Raw genomic sequence first — 26,776 nt, forward strand, 5'->3', positions numbered from 1 at the left:
TAGTTGGTGTTTGGTAAATATTTCTTAGATGGACTCAGCCTGAGTCTCCCTACCTTCTCTTAAACCTTCTGAGCATGGCTGTCCTGTTTTAACACAAGTAGTTTAAGGTGGTTTTTGGTGAGAGCTCATTCCGTTACTGGTAGTAACCAGATTTGGTTTACCAAAATAAGAAAAGCTTATTTGTACAGTTTAATAGTTAAAGATAGTGTTTCCATTTTCAGGAAAAGATTCTGTTTTTAAAGAATGACCCCAGTGTATGCAGTACTTCATTTTCCTGCAAAAGGGGACAGCAGCAGAATGTCCTGCCTACCTGAGGCTGCTGGAAGCCTCGCGACCACTTTTATTCCTGTTTCTGTTTTGAGTCACTTTGTAGGATATGGTAGATTTTTAGGGTGGTATAGTGGTGGTGTCTAGCCAGGTTATCTTACCAGTCTTCAACAGAAACCTCAGAGTGACAGCTGTTTATTAAAACTATAGGATACAGCTCTGACTGATGTGGCTCAGTGGGTTGGGCATCGTCCCACAAAATGAAAAGTTGACGGTTCGATTCCTACTCAGGGCACACACCTGGTTGGGGGTAGGTTTCTCTCAACACATTTATGTTTCTCTCCCTTTCTTTCTCTGTCCCTTCCCCCTCTCTAAAAATAAGTAAATAAAATCTTTTTAAAAAACTATAGGTTATATTGCTTTGTTTAAATGCATCTTGCGTTTGTGTATAGACCCACAGGGCACATTCTTAAAAGGGTATTTTACATAAAAACAATAGTTATTTTTTAAATATTTTGTGAGGTAGCTGGCAAAAGTGATCACTCCTCTCGTTGATGTGGGGCAAGCCACCTATTTCATTTTTGCTACATTCATAGGCCATTTCATTAGAAGAATTAGCTTGGATTTTCTGACTTTAATTTCTAAGCATTATCTTTTTGAAAGATGACTAAGAAGTACAGCACTCAGGACGAGAGATGTAAGAATGGTAATTTTGACGTGTAAATCCTAGCAAATGCATCACCCGCCTTTGTAAGATTTGCCCATTTCAGGACAGCCAGAGTAAGGAGGACTTGTGTTGAGAGTCAGAATCTGGTTAAGTCTGATTCATCGTCTCTATTTCCAACAGAGATTTCCTGTTAGACAAGACAAATTAGTCTTCCTGCTGACTTAGTGACTTTTTACATAGTTTTATTTTAAATATAGTTTAAGATAACGAGGAAAAAAGTGGAATGAAATGCATAGAAATATTTACCATGACTTTAAAAAATGCACATCTTGAGTGCAATCTACCATTTCATTTCAGTGCAAATGATATGTAAAGTTGGAAGTCATAGAAGGTAAGCATGTAAGTTGGTATTCAGAAAAATTTTTTAAAAAATAATGAGCATTACAAACTGTGAAAGAAACATTTTTATAAATGCCTTCAAAAAGAAGCTTTATTCTAAATATTCTTCCCTAGAGTAAGCCGAGTCATTCAGACCTCCTGCGGTGACTGTTGTGTGTAGAAAGGATTAGGCTTTATATTGAGGGTGGAGGGGAGAAAAGATGTTTGGGTTTAAACTTTTAACTAACAGTTGATAGTACATGATTTTGAGACCTTAGAGTAAGATTATTTTTCTCCCTAGGAAAGATCTTCAGGGAAATTAGAATTGCAGTCTAGAAAAGGAGATACCTTAATCCCGCAGCAGGGTGTCCAGCCCGCGGCTATTGTGGCCCAGGATGGCTATGGATGCAGCCCAACACAAACTCATAAATTTACTTCAAACCTTTTATTTGCTCATCAGTTTCCGTTAGTGTTTGTGTATTTAATGTGTGGCCCGAGACAACTAACTCTTCTTCCAGTGTGGCCCAGAGACGACAAAAGGTCGACATGCCTGCGCAATTCACGGGCTTCATTTTACTCTGTAAAAGGGTTTGATTTAGAGCAGGTTGCCTTTGTGTATGCACGTTAGGGCCCGTCTCTCTGTGGGTAACTTTAAAAGATCTACCATTCTGGCTAGCATCGTGGGTGTTTTCTTTCTTTTTTTAACATACATAGATATATTTGTATATTTATTTATTCATTTATTTATTTTTTAATTGATTTCAGAGAAAGAGAGAGGATGGGGGAGAGAGAGAAACATTGCTTTGTTGTTCCACTTGCTTAAGCATTCATTGCTTGTTTCTTGTATGTACCCTGACCTGGGATCAAACCCACAACCTTGGCGTGCGTGAATGATACTCTAACCAACTGAGCTAGCTGGCCAGGCCTGCAACTAACATCTTAAAACATTTACTTTGTGGTATGAGATTCTTGTCTCAAATGTTTATGTATGTTTTTACAGTGTTTTAGTGGGTAAAATAGGTGTTTTTGCATGCTAATCATTTAAATTCTGACACAAATCATTTGGGAGCCAGGAGATTCTGTAAAGACAGACATTCTGTCTAATTTTCCCTAGTTTTATCTGCCTGTGTGGTTTTACTTTTTCCTTGTGTTGTGAATTTTGTGATGAACATTCAAAGCTGGGAACTTCCTGCCCATCCTTTGTTTCATTTAGGTTAGTTAGAATCTTAACATTTACATAGAAATTGCTTTATTTTAATAACTTCAGAAAAAGAGAGAATTTCTTTCCTGCCAATATTTGCTAGGCCAGGAGCATGGGTCCATGTAAACAGTCATCAGATTTCTTCAGTTAAGACTGTAATTAAAGAAGGCGAAAGTATATGTACATCTTGGTCTCTCATAGTTCGAGGGAGGTCTAGGTGTTTCATAAAGAAGTATCTCCAGCCCTGGCTGCTGTGGCTCAGTAGGTGGAATGTCGGCCTGCAAACCAGAAGGTCATCAGTTGGATTCCCAGCAAGGGCACATGCCTGGGTTGCAGGCCAGGTCCCTGGTCGGGGGTGCACGAGAGGCAACCCACACATTGATGTTTGTCTCCCTCTCTTGCTCCCTCCCGTCGCCTCTCTAAAAATAAATAAATAAAATCTTATTTAAAAGAAAAGTATCTCCAGAAAATACTGATTCTGTACTTTAAAAAATATATTTAAGCTAGATAGTATTATAGTAGTTATTGCTGAAGAGACTTGGTTGCCCATGTAGTTAATATGAGGGGGACCCCCCAAAACCCCGGAATTATCTTCTGGAGGGTAGGCCCCTTGTAGTACAGGTTTCCCCCGCTAGGTCAGTGTTCTAGGAGCCCATCTGGAACGTGGTACCAGCTGATGCTGTTGTGAGAGACTGCGTTTGCCTTCAGTGAATTTATTTTAAAGAGTCTTTCAACACGTGTGTCCATTTCCTGATGGGTGATTTACGAGTGCACCTGCCCACACCATGTTGAGTGTTCAGCAGTTTTTGACCAAAAACACCCCGCCCCCCGCCGCTGCCCTGTGCCTCACCCTCCCTTTCACCCAATCTCACCTGAGCGATTCCCCTGGATGAAAAAAGTCCTCAGAGGGTAACATTTTGCTGATGTGGAAGAGGTGAAACAAAAAACAGCAGAAGCACTAAAAGACATCAAAATCATGAGTTCAAAAACTGTTTTGAGCAGTGAATAAAAGGTCCCGACAGGTGTATTGCATCAAATGGAGAGTACTTTGAAGGTGACTGAAGTTTAAACATGTAAGAATAAATACACAATTTTTATAAATAAATTCTGAGTTTTGGGGGGGACCCCTTGTATACCAAATCCTCTGGAGCAGATGGACCTTTTCAGCTTCTAACTTACTCTAAATCGTATGGCTTAAGTCCAATTTAGACTTTATTTTTTGATATGTATTCCTTGGCCCTTTCTGTAGCCAAATTGTGTTAAGAAGAAATATTTTTAAATGGCTTGACTAAAGTATAGATGGCCAAAGAACTGCATATTGAATTCGGCTTCTATAAAGGGGGGACCCTGTGGGGTTATCCAACCTCTCTCTATTTGTTTCATGTAATAGTAACTTTTGTTTCCGGATTCCTTGCAGATTGGACATGCTTAAACTGTATTAGGGCCAAGCCTTTCACCTGTTTACTATTTGGATTTTATAAGGCTCTTCCTAGTTGTAGTGGAAGGGAAAGGTTGAAAAACCTCTCAAATCTCAAAACGACTTTGGGAATATAATTATATATAAACAGAATCTTCTTAGCCATAAGGTTTTCTCCCCCTGTGCCCCATCCCCTTCCTCTCCTCCCTTCCCCCTTCCCTTCCTTTCCCCCTCCTCTACCTCCTTCCCCTCCTTCCCTCTCCCCACCTCCTCTTTCTTTTTAAAAATTCTGTTCCAGCTCTTGTTTTAGGATAAATTTCCTCAACCTAGAGGAGAAATCTTTGATAACACGTGGGATGTGTTAAAATCTTCGTCTTTCCTAACTTTGCTCTTTGTAGCCTTAGAGATTTTCTCCAAAGCCGTTCAGTGGAATCAACACATTATTATAATTCGTGAAAAAGAGAAGTTGCTGATTGTTTGGTTTTGCCGATCTAACTTCATTTCTAAATGTGTTTTCCTTTGGAACTAAGGCCCACTTTGAAGTGAAGTAGCCCCTTTATAATCAGGTTTGTTTGCTGATTTGGATTCATGTCATCCCATTTCAGACATCTCCCAAATGATGGAGTTTGTTTGAAAGTGATGTGTGGAGAGGCTTAATCTGATGAACCCTGTCTGCTGTTTCTTTTAAAGCAGTTGGAGGAATTTGTTTTTTCCTAGTTGGGGTTCTGTAATTACAATAGCAGCATATCACCTGATGGTGTTAACCCAGGTCTTGTGAAACCTCTGAGGGTTGCAGCCATGGTTTATTCTGCTGTCTCCTCCATCCAAGTGGAGACAGGATTTTTTTTCTTTCCAGTCTTGTTTTGTAGATATATTTAGCTCAATAGTCATTTTTGTCTAAATTAAAAAGCAAGAACAAAACTCAAAAAACGTTTTTTTAGGGTCTAAGGAGACACAGTCCTACAAGGCTGTTCATCTGCCTGCCTCTTTCCAGGAGAGATCTCTGCATTTGGAGCAGAGCATGCGCTACTTTCACCCTGCACATATTTTGGGGGTAGGGAATTATGCTAATATGTCTGTGTCAACAACACGCACATAATGGATAGTTTTCAGTGGAAGGGAATGATTCCCCAGCTCTTAAACTGGCAATACATTTTTCTGTTCTTTTGATTATTTTGCTAGCTGAAAAGTTGCATCCAAAGTGAAAATTATTCCATATTTTAACCTCTGAGCTGGCTGCTAAGGTCTCCTTGGGGGCAAGGACACTTTGTAGTTATTTATAACCTGTAGAAAAGGGCAGTGAGACTGTAAACAGCCAGCACACACTGAGGTGTGGGAGTCAGTGGGAGCATTTTGTTGGTTATCCCACTGCCTTCTGCGACGTGAGATTCTTTATGTACCTTCTTGTTCATCTTGACTTTGTCTGCGTGAGACTCACTAGCCAGGCCGTTCTATAAAACTCTACCTCATAACACTTAGATTGAGGAGAAGAAGGAAAAATAACCAATTTCTGTACCATGAACATACCTAATCCTTAGTCATTTTAGAGTCTGTGCTTGCCTAAGAGATACTTGTAAACTGGGATGATCCTAAAGGTGCTGACATGCATACGTAACACTGTACTTGTTTCTGAGTTTTCCCTATATACAACAGTTCCGAGAACAGTCTCACTCTTAATTCTGCATCTTAGCCTGGTATAGAAAAAGCTTAGTTATGTGACTAGACATGTTTTAAAGATATGTTTACATATATATTTACATATATATACACACACACGTTGACACGTATATATTTAATGTTAATTATCTTTGCATGCCAATTTTAAGGGAATCAAATCCATACCAGATAGTGTGAAAATTACACGTCAAATCTAGATAAATGCTAAGGATCTGCCTCATTTTATTAACATGTTGGAATTTCATTATAGAGAACTTAACTCGAAGTAACTTGGAGCCCAACCTGAATCCCTGACGACTGCCCCAGCGGTGGGCTCTGTACCCAGCACTGACTTACTCCAGAGAGTCTGCTCATTACTGTTGTCTTGTGGGTCAGGAACTTCTCGTTTAGCCCTTTTCTCCCAAGTATTCTTGGATTTTTTTAATTAAAGAAGAGTGTAGTTTTGGAATGCATTGAATGAATTTTTAAAAGTTAGAATGAGATGAACTGATAATTTTTTAAATGTGCTGTTGTTTTAAAAATATGCTTGGGTTCCTATGCTGTTATTCATTCAGTAACTCCCAAATTTTTAACATTTTAACTAGCACTCATTAAGGAAAAATCTGATCCCAAAACACAGCGAGTCTCGTTATTCAACAGTTTAGTTGAACAAATATTTATTGAGTATCTGTTATGCCATTAGGCACATGGGGATGCTATTCTTTCACTGAGCTTAATTTCTAGTGGGGAAGACAATAGATAAGTAAAAAAACTAAAATGATAATTTCAGATGGTGGTGATAAAGAAGAAAATAATATAGGGTAATACAATGAAAGGAATGGGCTAGAAGTGGGCTTCAGATTGTGTGATCAGAAAGGTATTAACATTTGATAGGATCTCTATAAAGACAAGAAGGAGCCGACTACGAAAAGAACTGAGGGAAGAAAGAGCTTTCTAGGTGGAGAAAAGAGCCTGTTCTGTTCACTAAACAGAATTAAAGGCCTGAGTGACTGGAGCATGTGATTCAGAAGGGTGAGTGTTAGATGAGGTCAGGGAGGTGCACTGAGGACTCAGCTGTCAGGACAGAACACAGATTTTATTCAGATAGCAGTGGAAGCCACTGAAGAGTTCCTGTCCTGCCTCTCATAAGGGTCTGATTTATACGCCATCTCATAACTTCTAAATTATTTCTAAATGCTACTGATTTCTTTAAATTTTACTTATTTATCCATTTTATTTACAGTATTGATTTTAGAGAGAGGGAGGGAGGGACAGAGAGAGAGAGAGGATGTGGGGAGTGGGGGGAGAGAAACATCAATTTATTCTACGTATTCATGCATTCATTGATTGATTCTTGCATGTGCCCTGACCCGGGATGGAACCTGCAACCTTGGCATATCGGGACAATGCTCTAACCATCTGAGCTACCTGACCAGGATTAAATATTTGTAATTTATTATTTGGAAAAGTAATATAGTCACGTAGTTCAAAATTCAGAAAGTAAAATGGTAATACAGTGGAAATTCTCCTTCCCAACCAACTATCCAGTTTCCTTCCTTGAAAGTAGCCAGTGTCCCTAACTTTACAGATATATATATACACACGTGTATGTGTGTGTGGTGTGTATAGAAGGTATGTATATATCTTTAATATATATTAAAACAAATATTTTTGTCTCTTTAAATAGCATGAGCTTCCTCATTTCTTTTTTTAACAGATGCTTATTACATTGTCTATCTGAGTCATAATTTCATCAAGCCCCTGTTGATGGGCTTTTACATTATTTCCATTCTTTTGTGATTACAAATAGTGTTATCATGAGAAACATTTTGTATTTGTCGTAATTAAATGCATCAATAGGGTCAGTTTCTAGAAGGAGAATCGTTGGATCAAAGGGTATATTCATTTCTTACTCATTTTTACATACATTTCCCTTCATGGAGATTGTAGCAATTTTATAATCTAATTAGAAATGTTATTCTTACCCTGGGCAAGTATTATCAAACTTATTTTTTTGTTTTTTAGATTTTATTTATTTAGTTTTAGAGAGAGGAGAAGAGAGGGAGAAAGGGAGAGAAATCAGTGTGTGGTTGCTTCTCATGTGCCCCCTACTGGGGACCTGACCCACAACCCAGGCATGTGCCCTAACTGGGAATTGAACCAGTGACCCGTTGGTTCACAGGCCAGCACTCAATCCACCTAGCCACACCAGCCAGGGCAAAAATAAACATTTTGATCTTTGCCAACTCACTGGGTGAATCAATGAGTGATTTGATTTGCATTTACCTTATTATGAATGAGAGCTTAAGATATCTTCACATATTTAAGAACCTTTGGTATTTATATTTCTATAAACCATTGACTGTTCTTTGCCCATTTTTCTTTTAGGCTGTTGACTTTTTCTTCTTGATCTTCAGATTCACTTAATACTAAATACCTCTCTTAAAGAATTAAAAAACAATGTTATTTGTCAAGTTATGTTTCAATTTTTAAAACGTAGTTATCTATAACTTAAAATTTTATATAGCGTGAACCTGATAAGGGACATAAGGGAAACCCAATCATTCCTTTGCTAATTGAGATCTCTCTTTGGTTGCTCTTAGTTTTATTTTAAGAAGTATTTCTTAATTTTACAGAAGTACATTTTAAAAAGTGTTTGGTTAGACTAGATCGAACTGCAGAAAGCTTACCCATAACAAATATTCAAAAGTCATTCAAACCTTGTAACAGAGGAAGTCAGTATGACCTATAATAATCTAACCTTGGGGTAATGAGAAAGCAGTTACTACCTCCTGGACTGTGTACAATTGAAGACACTGTAACAGAAGAAACATAAATGCACCTTTGAAGTCACATCCGTTACTCAGAAGTATAACTCAAGTCTTTCTATAGTTTAGTTTTCTCTCTCTCTCTCTCTCTCTCTCCCCCCCTCCCCCCCCCCTCTGCCCTACCCATCTCTATCTCCATTTCTCTCAATTGTCAACAATCTTTCTGGCTTCTTCTGTTTTGGAAAATGCAAACGTCTCTCAGGTTTAAAATAGTTATGACATTGGGATTTTTCCTTACTTGGAAACTGTACAAGTCTTGAAACCAAAAGGAAAAAAGCGATAGGCTTTTAAAAAGTCCCTAACAAACCATTCTTTGGCAAGAAGTTATATTCCCAGCCATCTAGCTTGCACGTGTTTGTGTATGATGTTGAACCACATAAAATTGCTGATATTTGGCCTACAGAACAATTGCATGGTTCAGTCTAATATATCTGCACCTTGGTCCTAGGATGTTTAAGGCTGGTGGATACAAAACTAACTCATAGATACCATGTGTGTGATAGGCCTGCTGGTGGTTTTTTAAAAAAATTCTGTGGATGACTGAATTAGATCAGAGGTGGAAGGATGCTTATAGAGAATAAAAAAAGGATAAAAAATAACTGCATAAATTGCCTATGTAACACTTTTCAGAGAATGTGCTAGCTTAGCTCTGCACATACTGCAGGTTAAACTGCTGTAGCACTTCCCCCTGTTGTACAGGGAATTCATCTGTCCTGAAAGAGTCCTGATTATATAAGGGTTCAAATCACTGATTTGTTTTCAAAGTGAAAGAAATTATAATGTCTTTCTCTCCATGTAGAATGAAGATACACTTAATACTGGATGAAAAACTCAATTTTACCAGGGCCGAAACTAGGAGTGCCAGGCTAGGAGTTTTTGGCTTTGTTTGTACCTCATCCAAAAGAACAAATTAATGATTTTCATTACATTGCAAATCTAATATACTCAGCACTGTTCAAAGGTCTCTTTTAGAGATATGTGAAAGAAGCAAACAAAAGTTAATGAACTTGAATATCAACTGAATAAATGTTTCAGTCATCAAAGTATTTTTGCTGAATCCCTTGTTCCAGGCTGGCTGTGCTAGGTGGTAAAGGGGATACAAAGACTAGTTTCAAGTTCCTTTTAAAAGTCTGCTAGAGGCGATAGAAGTGTTCATAGGCATAAAAGGCGGCAGAAAAGAAGTGCACTCTGAGTAGATTCGATTGAAGGCATTATCTGTGCATCATCATACCTGCTAGGAAGCTTTCTGTTCGAGATTGTTATGAGTTACTAACTGATACTACCTCATTGGAATTTGAGCAGTATTACAGTCCACGGATATTTCAGTGCATTTTGCTGTGTATAATGCACATGGTTTGTTTAGTGTTGCCCGTGTATAATGTGCATCTTTATTTTTCCCTCAAAAAGTTGGGCAAAAGGTGTGCTTTCTACACGGCAAACAAAATACAGGTAAGTTTATTTCTTGGTGTGACTCAAGAGGTATAACCTCACAGGTCTGGTCTTAATACAGTGAACAAGAAAATAAATAGTGGTATGTAACAGATAAGTTCAGCCTCAGGGTTGTCAACATACTGGGAAGTTTGCTAAGCTTTGGAGAATACATTTCTCATTTGGGAACTTGGACAGTTTGTCTTGTTTGAAGTCAAGAACAATATACTCGTATTTTGGTGCTAGTTGTCTCCTACAAAGGTTCTCAAACCATGACCCTCAAATGGATTTCCTCATTCCTAAAATTGTTTTTTGCTGGGTATCCAGCAGTTGGCATGAAGTGCTAGAGAGTTCATGTAACACCAGGCTACAGGTTGCCCATGGTCCCTGCTATGAGTGAAATTAATTAGACTTGTGCTGTCCTAGTCAATTTCCCTCTCAGCAGGTTGTGTGGTTAGAGCTCCTCAGCATCTAAGGCTGATTCTCCAGCTTTCCTAGCTGCTGGGTTGGACTTTTTTTAAAAAATTGGAAGAAAGTTGATGTTATTTAAAAAAAAAAAAAAAAAAAAAGACTTGGCTACAAAATGAGTGAGAAACAAAAAAGAAAAAAAATGGCCAAGACCAATATAGTATTTTTTCTTTCTGGTTGTAATAATGGGCCATGGTTCAGTAGCAACAATTAAGCCATTAAAATAAACTAGTTTTTAAATTTGTCCTTTTCTTCGACTTCGAGAATTCTTAAATTATTAAGATTGTTAATACTTGTTAACAATCTTAATTAACAACCTTAAATTGTTAGGTAAATTTGAGGTATTTTTAAACTTCAAAGCAAACTCAAATTTGTATTTTACGATTGCTGGGTATAGAGCTAGCTTGCACCCAGCACCTCCAGAGTTTACTTTTATGCTTTTAACTAACGTGTGGAATTCAGATCTTCATTGCCAGCCTGCCCAAAAGATCATTTCAAGTAGGAATTTTTAAGTTTCACCCTGTCCTCCACTAGACGAATAAATAGCTCTATGAGAATGTACTTTCTGCCTCAGTGCCAGCCTGCCTTGAGCACAGTTGTAGCATTTGGTCTCTTTTCTTGATGTTATCAGAGGGCCATGAAGTGCATGAACCAGGGAGGCTCAAATGCCAAAGCAGTGCTTTGTTTGCGTGCTTCAGTGAAACAGCACATCGTGTGTCAGGTAACTCCGTCTGTGATTGCATGGGATGCTTTAGTTGTAAGTGCCTGTGGAATAGTGTTTCAAACCAATGGGGACTCTGGTCGCACCAATGGCACTCCTCTGTGAGGGTGCAACTAAATCTTACTCCTCCTCCTCCATGACTTTCATGTAAGTGGTCAGTGACTGTGTATGAGATGAGAGATTTTTCATTCATTTATACCTCTGTCTCCAAGTGATTTGAGGCAGTTTCCAAAAATACTTAACATATTTAAAAAGAGTAATCACTTGAGGGAATTATAGCAAAGGGAATAACAACATTAAGTAAATAATGAAGCTGTTATAGAATGAGCATGTGGAATAACCTATAGCTTCAAGAGATAGGGCACAAATTTGTCTCAGGGTTTCTTCGTAGCCGAGCAAAGAAGGCAACATGATGAGATTCACATTGTCTGTCCATAGCTAAAAACAAACCGGAATTCAGGAAAGAATTGCTGCAGACAGTGTTGGATATAATGGAACACATCCTTACCTTATTCCTACAATTAATACAGTATGTTAAAAAAATAAAGCAGAACAGTACAAAGAAAAGTACACCCTCAAGTAGTATCTCAAATCTAACAGACATTTTTGTATTGTATATTTGTCTCAGATCGTCCTTATTTTAAAATGAGAGATCAACTTGAAATGTCTTATTTTCCTAGCTTCATTCTTCTCCCTTGCTCTCCCGTCATGAATCTGATGCGTAGCTTGTCATTTTTGTTTATTTCTACTGCATGCATATATCTGTAAATAATATATAATCTAAATTTGTATAAATAATTTTGTTAAAATTGCTTTATTAGCAGTTTTTGATTTTTTTTATCTCCATGGTACTGTAGATCTAATTAATTTTAATTCTAAAATACAGTTTTCTAGTATATGAAAATACCTCAATTTAGTTACCTTTTCCTTCAAATGGATTTTCAGTTTGTTTCTAGTTTTCACTGTTACAAACAATGCTACATTGAACACCCTTGTCAGTGTCTTCCTGTGCCCGTATCCGTTTCTCTAGGGCAGTGGTTTCTCAAAATATGGTTTCAAACCAGCATATCAAGATCACCTGGGAACTTTGTTAGAAATGCAGATTCTCGGGCTTTTTCCAAACCTCTGAACTAGAAACTCTGAGGGTGGTTCTGTTTATCAGGTGCTTCTGATGCATGCTAAGATTGATAACCATTATTCTAGTGCAGTACTTTAGTTAAAAGAGCAGAATTTCTGAGTCTTGGTGTACACATATATTCACTTTCACTAGAAATGGCCAAATTCCCATCCAAAATACACTTTCCCACCAACAGCATATGAGAGTTCCCATATCCCCATACATGGTTTGGTTGATTCTTTTTTTTCTTGCATGTCTGTTAGGGGTAAAATGTTTTATAGCAATTTTGTTTCCTTTTTTGTGAACGATATTTTGGTAGAGTAGCTGGCCTTTCTCAGTGATTTTGTAGAAACAATTTATATATAAATTTGTATATCAGTGAAATTATTTCTTTGTCATGTGATGCAAACTTTTTTTCTGTTTGGCTTTATGGTATTTTTAAAAGATTGGAACCAAATTCACCAATTTTTTGAGTGGCTTTTGTGTTTCGAAAGGCCCTGGAAGGGAGAATTTTGAATTGAATTTGATTTGCTACTGGGACACCCTGCTGAAATAAATGTGTAGAAGTTATTTGAAAATGGTCTGAGGTTTATGAGAGAGGTCAGAGTTAGAGAGATTTGGGAAATAGTTGTGTAAAGGCAGAAATTTGACACTGTTGGGATGGATAAAATTGCCATGAAAGAGGATGTAGGGTTAGAAAATGACTGAGGATTAAACCATGGGGAGCAATAGTGGAGGGAGAGAATCCAACAAAAGAGACTGAGGAATGATCAGAAAACAGAAAGGCCAAGAGCAAGTAGAAGAATCTAGAAAATTGAATAGTGATGGGGTGTAAGTGAGGAGAGATCTGCAGTGGTGCAGAGAAAGGAACGCATCTAAGAAAGGGGTAAATTTTGCCCTTCAAGAGAGCAGCTAGCAGTGGGTTGAGGGATAGGAGACTACTCTTCGTAAGTTTGTACTGAAGTGTAAGAGAAGATGAGGCAGGAGGTAGAGAGGTAACAAGATCATTTTCCTTTAGGAGTAGAGCATTTGTGCCCCAGGTAGAGGAGTCACTGCCATAGTCATATGTGGTGTTTGCTATGTTGTCTCCTCTTCAGGCAGCCTTTTCATAGATGTACTTTATGTACCTATTGAGTAAATTCATTTGGTAAGATAACATTAAGCATTGTGCAGGGGATTAAAACAGGGTGATATAATTGTGAGTAGGTGATTTCCATGGTTAACATTTAAACTTGGGATCAGAATTCTAAGAAATCATTTGAATGCTAGGTGTAGAGAATTCTAGGCAGGAGACAAAGTTTCCAGTCTCTGGAGAAAGTCAAACAGAAATAGAAGGATGATATGCCATTAATCTAAAGCATTCTCTTGCTTCTTGGGTCAACCAGGGTGAAGAGAGAACAGAAATCTTTGTCCCTTAACTTTGGAAGTTTCGTTTAACCTTCAAACTGGCGATGTCAAGGGTTCCAAGTCCTCCACCTCCGGCAGAAATGTCGAGTGGCCCTGTAGCCGAGAGCTGGTGCTACACACAGGTAAGTTCCTGTTTTCCCCCTGTGAGTCTTGCATCTTGGGAGGGTATGGTCGATGAATAAGATTTCTTTCTACATTGGGTTTTTTTCTTTCTCTGGGACAGAGCTGCTATAGAGTAGATAGATAAGGTACTTGTTAGCTTTCCTTCTATTCCTTGGTTCTCCAAGTGGAATCTGAATACCCTAGGCCAGTTTTTTTCATTGGAGGTTGAAAGGGGGGGAATTTTTGAAACTAAATCCACTTACATCTTCCTTGATGGAAATGTGTTCCTCTGTTGGAGTACTCAGAAGGAAACTAGGTTTGAGATTTGCGGCCCCAGGTAGTATGGCGTCAACATCTCAATTGTGAAACATTGCTCTGAGCAGAGGTTCATTTTAGGTGTGGCTTTATCATCTGCTTTCCCAACCCTGTCCACATTTTTCTCACTTTCCGTTCAGTGTTTCTCAAAAGCTGGGAAAAGTTACGAAAGCAGTTGGTCACTGGATGAAGGACCTAATGTGGAAAAAACAGAGCCCCCACGCTGGCCAAACAACGCTGCCTTCCCTGGGGTCATGTGGAGGGAGGGAAGGAGGGGACACAGTGATCTGATCTTCAGGCTGTTTTATAGGTTGCCCACTTCCTATTTAATTGCTTCCTGGTTTTCTATCAACAGATCAAGGTAGTGAAATTCTCCTACATGTGGACCATCAATAACTTTAGCTTTTGCCGGGAGGAAATGGGTGAAGTCATTAAAAGTTCAACATTTTCATCAGGAGCCAATGATAAACTGAAATGGTGAGGAAGAATATATCTAGCTATAAAAGTTTTTGTAAAAGTTGCCTGTTTTGCTTGGTTTTACAGGGAGACTGACGAGGATGTAAGATCTTTAGAGATAGGGACTTTGTACTTAATGTATTCCCCAGACAGAGCTGAGAACAGTGCCTTGAATATACAGGTGCTTGCTGTTGGGCTGGCCAAAAAGTCCGTATGTTTTTTTCCATAAAATAAAAGACACATTTTTCATTTTCGCCAGTAACTTTATTGATTCGGATATTTTGAGTATGTTGGCTGTCTCCTTTGCGGTATAATGTTGATTGTTCTCCATCAATGCCTCAGTTTGATAGTGTCAGCTTTAACTGGTCTACCCAACCGTGGAACATCGTCCAGCGAGAAATCTCCGGCACGAAACTTTGCAAACCACTTTTGACACATTCGATCAGTCATAGCACCTTCTCCATACACTGCATAAATCCTTTTTTGCGTTTCAGTTGTAGGGTAATGTAAGTGAGTAAAGAGGGCCAGTGTTGTAAACGATACCCATGTCTGGTATAAGTCTGACCGCTAGGCAGACCTAGTGAGTGTGCTTCTAAAAGGAGTGGTGGTTACTGAGATCCAGCTGACTAAAGCGATGTGTGAACAAGGACTGACCATCACCAGATTTTCTGATTGTTCAAGAAAAATAAGAAGTCTAGATTTCAGCATTTAATCTCTTGACTTTTAAGTTGCCTGTTTTTTTGGAAATATTAAAATTTATGTGCTTATGTAACTGGAATGCCCAGGGTGTAGGATGGCTTTGAAGCTTAGTTCGATCCAGCAGCCCAGTGGTTAGATTAAGCACCCCAATCTCTCTCTGCTCTCTACACTGTTGGAGCTCTCAAGTCTAATTTCTGTGGTGGTTGAAGGATGACTCGCATTAATAATGGGCATAACCTACTGCCATCCAATAGATGTCTTTGAACTTCCTCTGAACGGTGTGGCCAAGAATGTGTCATACTTGTTCTGATTGGTTTAGGTCTGGTTCCCTTGATCCCTGCGGCAAGGAGAATATGATCTGAGTGGGTGCGTCAGTGGCATCCAAACCCTGCGTCCTCTTGAGGAGGAGCAGGCAGTTAAGGATGCACTCATGTGCTTGCTGCAGAGACCAGAACACGTGTCCGTGAACCAGCAGTTTTGACCTTGGATAACCCACTGAAAAGTTAAATAACTCCTCATTTAATATTTATTGGCTAAGTACGTTAAGCAGTGTACTGCTCGGAGCTGAGAGAATGCTTATTCTTAGGCATTGTATTTAAATCTACATCTTTAGCACAATGCGTAGAGATAGAAGTGGCATATGCACTCCCTAGAGAGGCATTGGTTGGGCCACCTGTTTGAGAGAGGAGTCGTAACATTGGCAAGGCCTAAGGATACATATGGCCTATCTGGTAGAAGCGGTATCTGAACCACATGCAGTTCAGCTGACATTTACAACTTAACTCGGTTGAACCTATTAAATTCTATCTGAATTTTGTTTTGATTCATTGGTAACAGACTGGCATCTCTGACTATATAGCATAGAGCTATAACCTGTGTAATGGGAGTTTACTTTTATCTCTACTTCCTCCATACTGCCTCCTTTATTTTAATCTTATAATATTATTGCCAGACTGATCAAATATCTTTAAATATTTATTTATTTATTTATTTATTTATTTATTTTAGACAGGGGAAGGGAGAGAAAAAGAAAGGGAGAGAAACATCAGTGTGTGGTTGCCTCCCATGCACCACCCCCTGGGGACGTGGCCCCGCAACCCAGGCATGTGTCCTGACTGGGAATCGAACCGGCCACCCTTTGATTCGCAGGCTGGTGAATCAATCACTGAGCCACACCAGCCAGGGGATAAAATATCTTTAAAAGATTATGTACTATTCACATATTTCTCTTGAATACTTTCTCTCTCCCAGGGGGATATTAAAGGGCTTGGTTTTTTTCATGGTTTCACCACAGTCCCAACAAAATGAGGGACTGCCTCTTCTGAGATTGAGGATTACAATAGCCCTACTTTTTAAATATTTTAAGGGGGAAAGAGGGACTTGGGAGATAATGAGGAAAGAGACAGAGATGTAAGGGATGTGTTGTCAGATTCTAGAAGGTCCCTTTACTTTTGTTATTTATTTTTTAAAAGTTGACTCAGGTTGCTCTAGAAAAGGGGTTCCTAAGTGGTCATTCTATTGAATTGGAATTTCCTGCTTATGGAGCCTGGGTTGGTTGGTTGGTTTGTGTTTTAAACATCTCCCGCTCTTGATTCTGATGTTCTGGTTCTCTCCTATCACTTCACCAGCCTATAGGCATGAATACTTTCAGCTTTTTTTTTTCCTATCTGTTTTGAACAGGTGTTTGAGAGTAAACCCAAAAGGGCTAGATGAAGAAAGCAAAGATTACCTGTCACTTTACCTGTTACTGGTCAGCTGTCCAAAGAGTGAAGTTCGGGCAAAATTCAAATTCTCCATCCTGAATGCCAAGGGAGAAGAAACCAAAGCTATGGGTAAATGTTCTCATCTTTGTTGATTCTTTGTTTTCACATCCAACAACTTCATACACTGACAAGTTGTAGATTTGATCTGATTTTTTGAATCACCCTAAATATGACTTTTTTCCCACCTCAGAGAGTCAACGGGCGTATAGGTTTGTGCAAGGCAAAGACTGGGGCTTCAAAAAATTCATCCGCAGAGATTTTCTCTTGGACGAAGCCAACGGGCTTCTCCCTGATGACAAGCTTACCCTCTTCTGTGAGGTGAGTGCCCCTACACCACTGTGGGACTAGCAATTCCCAGGTGTGTTCAGTACTGGCAGATGAAGTATATCATATCAGGGATGGAGGTTGGGAAAAACCCCCAAGTGAAGTGGTGCTGCGCCATTGTTATTTATGTGACTGAAAACCGCCATGGTTTCAAGGTTTTGGGATCTCAGCTTCCCACTTGTTACTGTCCTTAAAAACAAAGACTGTTGGCTTTTTCATTGTGGGCGCTTTCAGATAGCATGTGGAAGGCCCTTGACTGTCATGTCAAGCTGGGGAGAACAGCCAGCAAGTACATATGTTGTTATACTTGTTTCTTAAACTTTGTGGCTTCTTCTTGAGTATGAAGTCCACATGTGTTTGACTATAGATCACTTTTCTTTTCTGTTCTTTGAACTAGATGACTTATCAGATGTTGAATGTCTCCCATTTGTCTTGCTAATTGTGAAATAGGAGGGTGAGAACCCTCTTTTCTAGAGTGAAGGTTATATAAAGCTAAATCAGTTAGCTGAGAGTTATCTGTATGTAGTCAGCTGGGAGAGTCCTTCTATCACCCACCACCTAAGAGCCTTTCTCAGGTTTTCAAGAGAAGCCTTGAAGTAAGATTCCCAGACTGAGAGTGGGTTGGAAAGTGGTTTCTTTAATGAGTATATATGAGTAAGTTGTTCCATGCTGTTATCAGTACATTCGTAAATACTCATAAGCTCACAGTATAATAAATGAGTAAAAGCTCCAGTCAGCTTAGATGTCAGTGTTTCCTAGACATCGTATGGTCAAGGAACCACTTCCTGGGCAGCACCACTTGATGAGAATGACCACTGTATTGTCATGGGCAGAGTGCAGGCAAGTTCCCTACAATAATAGGTTCACCCTATGAGTTAATGACAATTCCAAAGGCATGTCACCACCTGTGCAGCCAGGAAGAGCGTCCCTTAGGAATCTTGCCCTTTTGTAGAAGAGGCCTGGCCAGTAATAACACGCTTCTTTTCTGAGTCACAGTTCATTGATTATTCCCACAGAATAGTTCCTGGTGGTTAGGAAGTTTTGGAGGTTAGTTTATTAAAATACCACACTGAATACATAAAATGCAGTTTGCATAACACTACCTTCTCTTCTTTCCAATTTCTAAATAAAAGGAGGAAATACTAATGTAATGACATCCAGATAAATATAGAAACTGTTGCAGTTACTTTCTGTCTGATGAGCTAGAAATTTGAATTCCATGTAAATCTAGCTAGTTACACACTCAGTTGCCCAAGTAAGAAATGAAAACAACAGGTGGTTTTGTGTGAGTTCAGATATTATACAGACTGTCCATCAATTTAATCTTCACCTATCTTAAAGACCTAAATTCCAGGAAAATTTTAAAATAGTGGAAAATTCTAATTTCTCTTGGAAATGAAAGCCAGTCTTAACTGTTCTCCGAAGAAAGCTGTGTCCTCTAAATACTGCACCTGGTGTTTCAGGCAGTGCCGTAACCTTTATTGCAGCACCTTCACGTCCGCAGCAGGTCCATCCAATTTCCCCTCATGCGCTTCCCTCCTCCTCTAATCTCCAACCCCTGTATTGACATTCTGGATTTGGAAACCAATTACCCTGCCCTCACTTGGCAATCTCTCATCCTGTGGTGAAGACTGAGGCGCTCTCTCCCCCTTCACTTCCCCATATAAAATTCTCTTAGGAGAAATCCTGTGGTTAAGTTTAGATTTGCCTTACTGACTTAGAAGGGAAGTGAGATGACACTTTGGAAATGAGGAGATGTTGAACAGGGAAACGTCTGCTGGGTTCTGCTGATGCCATCGGTTTCTTACCATCGGACCAGGTATGCCATCTGTTCCTCTCACACTTCTCTGTTGGCCACAGGTGCTGAGTGTTGCTTCTCATACTTGGGCTGGTGCCTAGTGAGACTCGTTTCTGTTCCAAGGCTCTCTGTGGACTTAGTAGCATCCAGCATTGCAAGACTGTTGCGTGGGGGAGTGTGTTGGATGTGTGGGGTTTTAAAATGTCTGCAGCTCATCTGAGTTCTTAGTGCTTTACCAAGCTGGGTCACTCTTTGGTGCGAGTTCTGTCCCTGTGACCTGTTGCTCCATTTTATCTATGGAAAATATGTGTACAAGTTTATTTTAGTTCATATTTATATTTTATTTATTATTGGTTTAGTTAGTTTTTTTTATGGTTTAGAGGCTTTTATGAAGTTGATGTCCACATACAAATTTAGATTATGAATACTCCCCTGCTCCATTCCTCACTCAGCCTTTGGCCCAGACACTTCTGACCTGTCATGATGCAATAAGTACAGTTGGTTCATAAATTTATTTGTTTTTTTGGATGTTCCCAGAGGCCACAAGAGGGAATCCTAAGGTGCAAGACTGAGAATCACTCATTTGTTTGTTTGGGCTTTATTTCAGTAGTATTACTGTTAATGAATATTTAAATGAGATTAGATTGCAGACTCTGAAAATGCCAAATGGGTGGTCTTGTTTATAATGTGCCACACTGGGTTCACTTTCAATTCTTAGTGATGTTTTTGTCTGACTGTTGGGAAATGAGGCGATTCTTCCAAGCTGACATTGCTTAGTTAATGTATTTGGAAGCACTTTCAAAGCATTTCTTGAATCGTCTCTTTTCACAATCCTTTGAGCTAGGATTGTCTGACTGTTGGTTCTGTTGTCCTCATTTCATGTTGCTGGGGAGAGAAGCAGTGCCTGGGGAGGTCAGGTAATTTTTTCCTAATGCTGTGCGGTGAATTAGTGTAAGCTTTCCACTTTCTGTCTCCGGTCTGCTGGGCCACGCTGAGTGGAGCCAGATGCCATTCACGCAGGGAAACGTGGGCTCTACCGAGTTTTCTTAACAGAGTATTTATTTTGGTAATGGAACAGAGTCATGAAAGCTTTACACTTTTTAATTTTCTCTTTTAATAATTTGGACCGTAGAAAATCTTCTTGAAATATTTTAGCTTCTGTTGACACGTCTCTCCACTTCTTTATATTGAAAACAAGTAGCTGTTAACAATGAAAATGCATATATTCCATCTTCATTGTATATGCCTTTTATAGGTAGAAGATTCCAGTGTTTCTTTTTAATGTTGCAATTATAATTGAAATGTGAAATACCATAAGCAAATATGAAATAGTTAACTCTTAAACATTCCTTTCCTTCTCAAACATAGAATATCCCTTTATAGCCTGGGAATATGATTTGTGCCAAATTTTAAATATGTGGGTCTATTTATTTATTTTTTCTTTTTTATCATTTTGTTAATGGATTATTTGAATATATTAGTTGAACAGTATGAAAATGCCAGTATTTCTGTCCTACAAAAATGATTTAATATGTAACATTATTATAGGTTGTAAAATACGGTTATGTAGCAAACCTACAACCCAACAGCATCACCAGTACTTAGCATTGATCTGTGTTTCTCCCCGTCCCCTTAGACCTGTTGTCTTCCCCACTTAGAAGATACTGAATAGCTATTTTGAGTTGTATGTTGTCATCTGCTTCTTTATTATTTATATGCCTGAACAATATATTTTTACATTTGATCGGTTTCAAGTTTTATAAAAATGGTGTCAGAATGTATGTAGTCATCTAGGACTTGCTCTTTTCAAATGTTTCTAAAATTTATACTGTGGAGGTAACTTTATAGTTCATTCATTGTTAGTGCTGTGTAATAGTTGTGTGACTATACAACAGTTTATTTATTCTCTTGTTGATGGACATTGAGAGTGTTGCTAGTCTTTTGATTAGAAGTAGTGCTGCTGCTATGAACAGTCTATGCAGAGTCTTTCTTCCCCTCGATTGTTCTAATTACATAAAAATTTAAAAATATATTTCCATTGGTTTTATTTTGACTTTTTATGCTTAGATAATGATACAAGAATTATCACTTATATCTCTTATATCTGGCACACTCTTTAGTCTTCTATGAAATTTTCTTTAAGAAAAGGAATTGACTTTAAAAGTGAGGCCCTTTTACAACTTAAAATTCAGAGGGTTACAGAGACTGCCTGAGACATTTTCACATAGTCATTTATAAGACGACATAATGTCACTGTCATGTCATCTTCACAGCCGTAATTCTGAATGAGTCTCCGTAGTCAGCTTTACAGGCATTAAAAAAAATCTTTAGGTTTTCTCAAAATGGTTTCATTTTAGCAGCATCATTTGCAGAGGAAAAACAATCCCTTTCTAAGTTAAAAGTTTGGGCTCTGAAGACTCATTTGTGAATGCCATTTAAAATTTATTTTTAATTAAGCGTATTTAATGTTGGTAAGAGGTGCCAGACATTCAGAGCTCTGGAGACTGCAGGCATCCATATATTTACAGAACAAGTCTGGCTTAAACAGCAAAGGTACATTCTCCTTCCTGCCGGGTCCCTGTCTGTGTCTGCAGAGAGGAATTGGCCCTGCGAGAGGAGTCACAGTTTTGGGCCCCCGCTCACTGCCAAGCGTGCATCTAACCAGCGGAGGGTCCTCTGGTAACCAGAGTTTGAAATGCACCTTACCTCTTGCCAATTCATTTTACCCAGTCTAGTAAATTGCCATCAAGTGTTAATGACTTTTGGCTCCTGTCATCCTGGTGTAATTCAGGCTTAGGACCTAGTGCCAAAAGCATTCTCCATTCCCTTCATTGGTCATCCCAAGAGATTCTTGCCTTTCTCTATGAGGAAGTTGGCTTGGATTGACTTGGGCATTTCCTTTTTAAAAAAATGTAATCAGCTATATTTTGAAGCTATAGCTGAAAACAGACAGCTTCTACTTTTGTTATTGATATTATATCAAAGAAGTAAAGGTATTAATATGAGAGAATGGCTGAACCAAATTAGAGATCTTACATAGGACAAGAGAGAGTCTCTGTGTGGTAGTTTGTGCTGGGTTTCAGGCTGTTAAAATAATGCTATAATCTGGCTCTGATAAATGTGCTGCTCATGCTGAGTACATTCATAATTGATTAACTTGGCTGCTTCATTGCTAAAGCTCGTTTTAAACAAATGAGTAAATTTCTTGACCTGATAGTAAGTTTCGCACTCCTGCACAGAAGGAACTACAGGGCATTTGGATGGGGGCATTAACTTTTCCTCGGGGTTTACGACTGCATTGAAGGAAATGATTTCCATCTTGAAAGTTAAAAGAAATTTGGGTCATGTAGGATGCTCTTAAGCTGCCTTTCTCCTCTAAGTCATAGGAGTAGCAAGAGTGGGCAGCTGAGTCTCAAGGTGTATGAATTCCCCTTTGAGTTTAACACTTCTAACCTAATACGATGCAGGAGTTGAAGCCCAGTAGTGGTTGTCAGGCAGAAGACTAACCTGCTGAGTGTCTTCTTCAGTTTGGTCACTGAGATTTATTTTATAATGTTATATGACTTACAAATCCTTGTATTTGGTATGCTAACAAACCTACCTGACTTTCACTGACCCATCTAGAAGTTACCTTGGTTTTTTTTATCTAGGCTGAACTGTTAATTCAACTGGTTAAAACACGCTGCTGCTGCAGCCATGGTGGCAAGTTGGACCCCTCTTTAAACCTGTTCGCATCATTCTGTTCCAAAGCTGTAAGTGCATGTCTATCTAGCTGGAGCCAGCCATCTTGTCTATCGTTGTCACAGATGACTGAGTAAGGGGGTAAATGGTGTGTGATACCCACTCAGTTACCATACCAGAGTGGTCTTCCAACCCCAGTCCTTCATTAAACTAATATTTGTGAGGAGTACCAATTATTTATCAGGCCCTGTGGAAGCTGCATTTTATTTTCAAGTTCCAGACCTAATTGAAGTAAGTAAAGTGCTTTTAGATATACTAGATTTTTCTCTCCAAAGAGTTTAACTTAGCCCTGGCTGGTGTGGCCCAGTGGATTGAGCACCAGCCTGTGATCTAAAGGATCACTGGTTCGATTCCCAGTCAGGGCATATGCCTGGGTTGCAGGCCAGGTTCCCAGTTGGGGGCGCATGAGAGGCAACCAAACACTGATGTTTCTCTCCCACTCTTTCTCCCTCCCTTACCCTCTGTCTAAAAATAAAGTAAAATCTTTAAAAAAAATAGAGAGTTTAATTTAAATGATAGTTCCTATAGGAGTTCTTTGTATTTAACCTTTTTAAAGGCAGAATAAGGTAAATATAAATACTTGAGGATTAACATTTGTTTCTGTCCGTAATTTTCCTCTGATGGCTTTGTCCAGATTTTCAGGGAAAGGGAGGTGGAGCTTGTTAGAAGTTGGAGGAGAAGGAGATTTGTGGGGCTCTCTCCCCATTTTCCTTAGGTGGTGTAGACTAAGTGTGATTGTGGTAGATCGGCGATGACTTGATCCGCAGGACGAAGCCTTGATTTGTGGAGGCGGTTTCAAGAGAATATGACTGACATCAGTGTCTGAATGTACTGTATCAGTGAGGGGAAAGTCATCTCTCTTCCTGTTGAGAAGAAAATTCCTGGTAACAAAAGCTTTGGACTGTATTCCCTTATCTTTCACAGGTGAGTGTGGTGCAAGATTCCGTCAACATTTCTGGCCAGAATACCATGAATATGGTGAAGGTTCCCGAGTGCCGGCTGGCAGATGAGTTAGGAGGACTGTGGGAGAACTCCCGGTTCACAGACTGTTGTTTGTGTGTTGCCGGCCAGGAATTCCAGGCTCACAAAGCTATCTTAGCAGGTTAGTATCCATTCGTGGGGAGCGTTAGCTTTGGTGAAACAAGGAAAAACAGTGGCTGCATAATCACCTTTTGAATAACTTTAGTCTTTTGAACTAGTGCAAAAAAACTGCAACTAAGTATATTTTAAAATTGTGGTAACATTACTTGTCATAACCAAAAAGGCAACTCTCCATAAAAATGGTATTTCTGTTTTTCCTCTCTATAGTGGTCTTAGGCCACTGTTTTCAAGGAGTGGGTGACAATATGTATTGAATGATTTTGCATCTAAGAACAGATGTCAAAACACAAGTTAAGATACCAAGTATTAGTCCCTAGACAGGGATTTAGGGTGTAACAGAGAAGATTTTGGACTCAGGACAAAATTCACATCTAGCTAAGTCTCCAGCCCCAGAAGTCTTAGCCCTTTCTTCCATATAAACATTAGAAAAATGAGAGTATTGCCAGTGACATGGAGGACCAGGGCTTACTCTATCATTTGTGGCCCTTGAAAGCTCAACCCCACTGAACAAAAATCTTACTCCTTAGTATTTAATGTTTCTCACTAGGGATAATTAAAATTTTTATTATCTTTAAGATTAGAAAGCCTGACACAGAGGAGGAACTGATAAGGCAAGACTGACTTTACCTCACGTGGAAGCATGGCACTTAGCCACAGACTTCTCTTTCGGCCGTAAGACATAAAAGAAAATAGCACGATCCTCCAGGCAACAAATTTCTTACCGAGACCCTCAGCTCCATTGTTCTAAAATAACGTATCTGGCAAAACCTCTCTTAACTAGATGTTACCATGTATTGCTAAAGAAAGTCATCAGGACATTAAAATTACAACTAAAATATAGAATAGCCATCACTCAGAACCATCAGAAATCAAGCTGAATGGTAGTCTGACAGTCACGGAATTAAAGAAACCACATCCATCCAGATTGGTAAGAGGGGCAGAGTTGCAGAAAGGGCTGGTCCCACAACCACATGTGGTGGATAAGAATTCAGGAGGGATATCTCAGGAGTGAGGAGTCTTAGCCCCATACCAGGCCTTCCAGCCCAGGGTTCCAGTGCCAGGAAGATAAGTCCCATAACTTCTGGCTGCAAAAATGAGCAGAGATTGATTCAGTGGAAAAAACTACAGGAGTCCCAAGCGTTTCCTCTTCAAGAGCCCACACACGGACTCACTCCGTCTGAGCTCCATCACCAGGGTAGCAGCTTGAAAGGCACCAGTGGCATACAGGAAGGAATTGAAGTGTCTGGCTTCAAGGTGGCAGCTGAGCGACAGCTTTCACCAAGAGAAAAAGGTGGGCAAAGGCTATTGTTCCTTTTCTGAGCCCTCCCTGCCACAGAGCCATAGATCTGGCAGGTGGGTGCCATATCTGAGACTCCATCAACCTGTCTAAAACTGTTTGCCCTGCCCTGAAGATCTCTTGAGATTGTATCTCACCTAGCTTATGTGCCCACCCAAACTGTTAACCCTGACATGTACATATGAATGACTGGTGTTGGCCCCTGCCTCACAATTTCCTAAATCCTATCAAACAAGCAACAGCTAGCCAAGTAAGCACCCAGCCCCTATAGCTCTTGGTAAGTGGTCCCAGGCCTGGCACTAGCAGCAGCCAGCCTAGATTCACAGCTTGGCTTCACTTGGGAATCTCCAAGCCCAGCACAAGTAGCAGCCTTCTCAGATTGCTTTATACCCCAGGCAGAATGGCCCTGGGCAAAGCACAGGTGAGGGCTGACCTTGCCCTCCACCACCCAGGAAACCCCAGAGCCTGTTCACCCAGTGGACGGCTTTGGACCACATCAGAGCACCACCATCCTGCTGCCAAACAGCTGATCCTTCACAGAGGGCAGAGGGTGGTGGTCAGTGGTCACAGCCAGTCCTTGCAGCTGACTGGCCTGGGTACATCCCTCCCATTGACCTGCCAACAGCCATCAAGGCTCAGCTACAAGAGGAGCATGTACTCAGCCCACACAAAGGGTATACCTTGAGTACTCAGCTTGGGAGATAAGGGGAGGTTGTGCCACTGGACCCCACAGGACACCTACTACATTAGGCCACACTACCAAGACACAGACTCAACGTAGCTCTACCTAATACATAGAAACAAACACAGGGAGGCTGCCAAAATGAGACAAAGAAACATGGCCCAAATGAAAGATCAAAACTCCAGAAAAACAACTAAATGGAATAGAGATAAGCAATATATCAGATACAGAGTTCAAAACACTGGTTATAAGGATGCTCAAGGAACTTAGTGGGGACCTCAACGGCACTAAAAACATCCAGTTAGAAATGAAGGATACACTAATAGAAATAAAAGAACAGTTTACAGGGAAACAACAGTAGAGTGGATAAAGCCGAGAATCAGATCAGTGGTTTGGAACATAAGGAAGCTGAAAACAACCAATCAGAACAACAAGAAGAAAAAAAGAATCCAAAAAGATGAGGAGTATAAGCAGCCTCTGGAACAACTTTAAGCATTCCAACATTTGCATCATAGGGGTGCCAGAAGGAGAATAGGAAGAGCTAGAAATCGGAAATCTATTTGAAATAATAGTGAAAGAAAACTTCCCTAATTTGGTGAAGGAGATAGGCCTGTAAGTCCAGGAAGCACAGAGAGCCCCACACAAGATGGATGCAAAGAGACCCACTCCAAGACACATCATAATTAAAATGCCAAAGGTTAAAGATAAAGAGAGAATCTTAAAAGCAGCAAGAGAAAAGCAGTTAGTTACCTACAGTGGAGTTCCTGTAAGACTGTCAGCTGATTTCTCAAAAGAAATTTTGTAGGCTAGAAGGGATTGGCAAGAAATAGAGTCACAAAAAGCAGGCACCTATATATAGCCAAGATTGCTCTATCCAGCAAAGATATCATTTAGAATCTAAGGGCAGATAAAGAGCTTCCTGGACAAGAAAAAAACTAAAGGA

General features: G+C 39.6%; 1 protein-coding gene across 2 annotated transcripts in view; it reads left to right on the top strand.

Annotated features, from left to right (window-relative positions):
* SPOP (speckle type BTB/POZ protein) overlaps positions 1–26,776 on the top strand; it is a 73,456-nt gene that overhangs the window by 37,266 nt on the left and 9,414 nt on the right. For both annotated transcript variants that reach the window (XM_024573453.4, XM_045182201.2), the window contains 5 exons: positions 13,534–13,677; positions 14,328–14,449; positions 16,808–16,959; positions 17,081–17,208; positions 23,678–23,855. In XM_024573453.4, the coding sequence (XP_024429221.2) occupies positions 13,600–13,677; positions 14,328–14,449; positions 16,808–16,959; positions 17,081–17,208; positions 23,678–23,855 (658 nt within the window). In that variant the 5' untranslated portion in view covers positions 13,534–13,599. The remainder of the gene's footprint in view (positions 1–13,533; positions 13,678–14,327; positions 14,450–16,807; positions 16,960–17,080; positions 17,209–23,677; positions 23,856–26,776) is intronic.

This window comes from Desmodus rotundus, chromosome 9, assembly GCF_022682495.2.
Source record: "Desmodus rotundus isolate HL8 chromosome 9, HLdesRot8A.1, whole genome shotgun sequence".
Lineage (NCBI taxonomy): Eukaryota > Metazoa > Chordata > Mammalia > Chiroptera > Phyllostomidae > Desmodus > Desmodus rotundus.